Source organism: Mirounga leonina, unplaced genomic scaffold (genome assembly GCF_011800145.1).
Source record: "Mirounga leonina isolate KUSES-001 unplaced genomic scaffold, KU_Mleo_1.0 Mir_101414, whole genome shotgun sequence".
Lineage (NCBI taxonomy): Eukaryota > Metazoa > Chordata > Mammalia > Carnivora > Phocidae > Mirounga > Mirounga leonina.
In genome coordinates this window covers 824252-827220 of record NW_023270121.1, presented here as the reverse complement: position 1 = coordinate 827220, position 2969 = coordinate 824252, and the positions used below count along the sequence as shown (strand labels likewise).

General features: G+C 33.0%; 1 protein-coding gene across 1 annotated transcript; it reads right to left on the bottom strand.

Moving 5' to 3' along the window:
• Positions 1 to 2246: 2246 nt before the first annotated feature.
• LOC118017566 (cytochrome c oxidase subunit NDUFA4-like) lies at positions 2247 to 2564 on the bottom strand. The gene has a single exon (XM_035015598.1). The coding sequence runs from the start codon at positions 2562 to 2564 to the stop codon at positions 2283 to 2285; it is 282 nt and encodes a 93-aa protein (XP_034871489.1). The 3' UTR covers positions 2247 to 2282.
• Positions 2565 to 2969: the final 405 nt, after the last annotated feature.

The following is a 2969-nucleotide window of genomic DNA, read 5'->3' as shown; positions in this document are numbered from 1 at the left end:
TTGTTTGTATAAAGGAGTAGATTTTCAAAGGTCCTTACCCTAATAGTGTTTCTTACCAGAAATTCTTCTCTATTGTGTATTATTAAAATACATAAATGTAAGACTTTTGAAAATAGGAACATACATTTAATAGGATGAATTAAACAGATATTACCAATATTTGATCAAAAAGTAACAATGACATGTTCTTTCTGTTCCATGATACAATTAGATATTTTTGTACTTTCTGTTCCTTTTCCATAATACTTGTCTGAACTACTTGAAGTCTTTAGGACACACTTCTTTTATATTATGTAGTGGAAAAACTGAATACAATCAACTTAGGAGACTATTAAAGACCACACAGTGGGGAAAAGAAAGTCTCTTCAACAAATAATGTTGGAATAACTAGATCTCCATATGCAAAAGAATGAAGTTGGACTCCTACCTGAAGCCATAGGCAAAAATTTATTCAAAATTGAATATAGACCTAAATTTAAAAGCTAAAAATATAAACTCTTAAAAGAAAACATAAGATAAATCTTTGTGTCCTTGCTTTTAGGCAATGTTTTCTTAATATGACACCAAAAGTACAATGACAAAAGAAAAAGAGCTAAAGAGGACTTCATCAAAATTAAAAACTTCTGTGTTGCAAAAGGCATCAAGAAAATGAAAACCCAACCCCCAGAATGGGATAAAATATTTGCAAACCACATATCTTATAAGGGACTTATATCCAGGACCTTTTGCCACTCAACAATAAAAAGACAAATAATCTAATTCAAAAATGGTCAAAGGATTTGAATCAACATTTCCCCCAAAGAAGATATACAAATTACCAATAAGCACATGAAATAATACTCAACATTGTTAGTCATGACAAAAATGCAAACAAAACCACAATGAGATACCACTTTATTTCCACCGGCATGTTTATAATCAAAAAGGCAGACAATTACAAGTGTTGAAGAGGGTGTGGAGAAATTAGATCCATGATCATGCACTGCTGTTGGGAACATAAAATAGTCCAGCCTCTTCGGAAAACAGTTTGGCAATTCCTCAAAATCTTAAGCATAGAATTACCATATGTGCAGCAATTCTACTCCTAAGAGAAATGGAAACATTTGTTGACACAAAATAAGATACTTAAGCAGGATATTTAAAATAAATATTTAATCGCTTCTCAGCTTTTTGGCTAATATCAAGTGTACTAAATATTGAAAACTTATTTATAATAGCATTACTAATAATGGCCAAAACGTAGAAACTACCCAAATTTCCATCAACTAGTGAATGGATAAACAAAATGTAATATAGCCATACAATGGAGTATTAATTGGCAATAAAAAAGATTAAAGTACTGATACATGCTACAACAAGGATGAAACTTGTAAACATCATGCTAAGTGAATTAATCCTGTCATAAAAGATCACATATTTCATGATTCCATTTATATGAAATGTCCAGAATAGGCAACTCTCTAAAGACATTGGGTTAGTGGTTTCCAAGGGCTGGGGGATGGAGGGGAATAGGGATGGTTAAAGGGTTTCTACATAAGGTGATGAAAATGTTCTAAAATTAGATAGTTGTGATGGTTGCATGACTCTGAATATTCTGAAAAACACTCTGATGTTTATACTTTAATAAAGTTTATAAATATTTATATTATTTATTTATAATAAAATACACACACAAAAAGAATATTTTGGTATGTAGAATTATATTTCAATAAAACTTTTTAAAAAGCTAAATATAAGTCAAACATAAAATCCACTTTGCCTTGCAGCTCTGTTCTTATCAAGCCACATTAGACTAACTCCTCATGTCAGTACAATGTTATAACATCAAGCTAAATGTTCTCCCTGAAAAATCATTTGATCATTTAATTTTGGGGATTTTACTTACTAGCAACAGAGGGTTTTTAGAAATGTAGGAATTTATTTCCAGCTCTCTAAAAATGTCCGTCCATTTTATATCACAGAATTGTTTTGGTAGACCAGCTGTTTGTCAATAAGGTCCTTTTCATCTATAAATTACTCATATAGGCTATTTCTAAAATATCCATTATTTTTAAACACTGCAAATCACATTCACTGTCATCATAAGTTAAATCTCTCTCAGGGAAAATGGCTTTATTTTTTTTCAAGTTTCAGATACTTATTAATCAGCGTAAACCCCAACACAATACACCAACATGATTTCGTACATTTAGAGGGGAAATATTTCCTGGATAAGTGGAAAATTGTGTGGATGTCTTCTGGAAAACCTTCATTCCAAGCAGCTTTATAGTGAAACATTTCATTTAGAAGTCTGGACCTTCTTTCTTCACTTTGCTGTAATCTACATTCACTGAGTAGAACTTGTATTGATCATTGGGACCCAGTTTGTTCCAGGGTTCTGGGTTATTCTTCCTATCCCAACTGACATCTGGATTGAACAATGCCAGGCACAAGACATACAGTGGTGCTCCAGTAACTCCTGCCCAGTAAATACCCAGTAGAGCAACGGCTGTCGTAATTATTATTACAAAGAGGGGGATCAAGGTCTGATGCTTCTTGGTCTGACCGAGGATCTGGTGTAACATGGTTATGGCAGAGACCTCCAGTCCAGGAGAAGAATAAATCAAATCTACAAGGCCCAGCACTAAGTAATCCCTACCAGGAAAATGGTTTTAAAGCATAGGGATTATCTGATTATCTTGTGGAACTTAAATTGGATTCCAAATAAATAGTTTTAGTAACAAAACTGAAAAAGTTCTGTTTAACTTGACTGACCTTTTCTGGTAACAGTGTTGGGGGTGGTTCTGAAAGTCTTATTTCCAAAAGAAAAATTTTTTTTTCTTCTGTGTGAATTGTCACAAGTCACACATAACATTGAACAACTCAGGTGCAGTCAGTTTATCCTTTTCTCCGCTCCTTGTGGCCTCTTCCAAGATCATCAGAACGATTTAGGAGAAACAGCATACGAATTTCTATTTTAGTCTAATCCT

Bases quoted from the DNA above. Each gene is read 5' to 3' on its own strand.
- LOC118017566 (XM_035015598.1), bottom strand. From the start codon at position 2,564: ATGTTACACCAGATCCTCGGTCAGACCAAGAAGCATCAGACCTTGATC.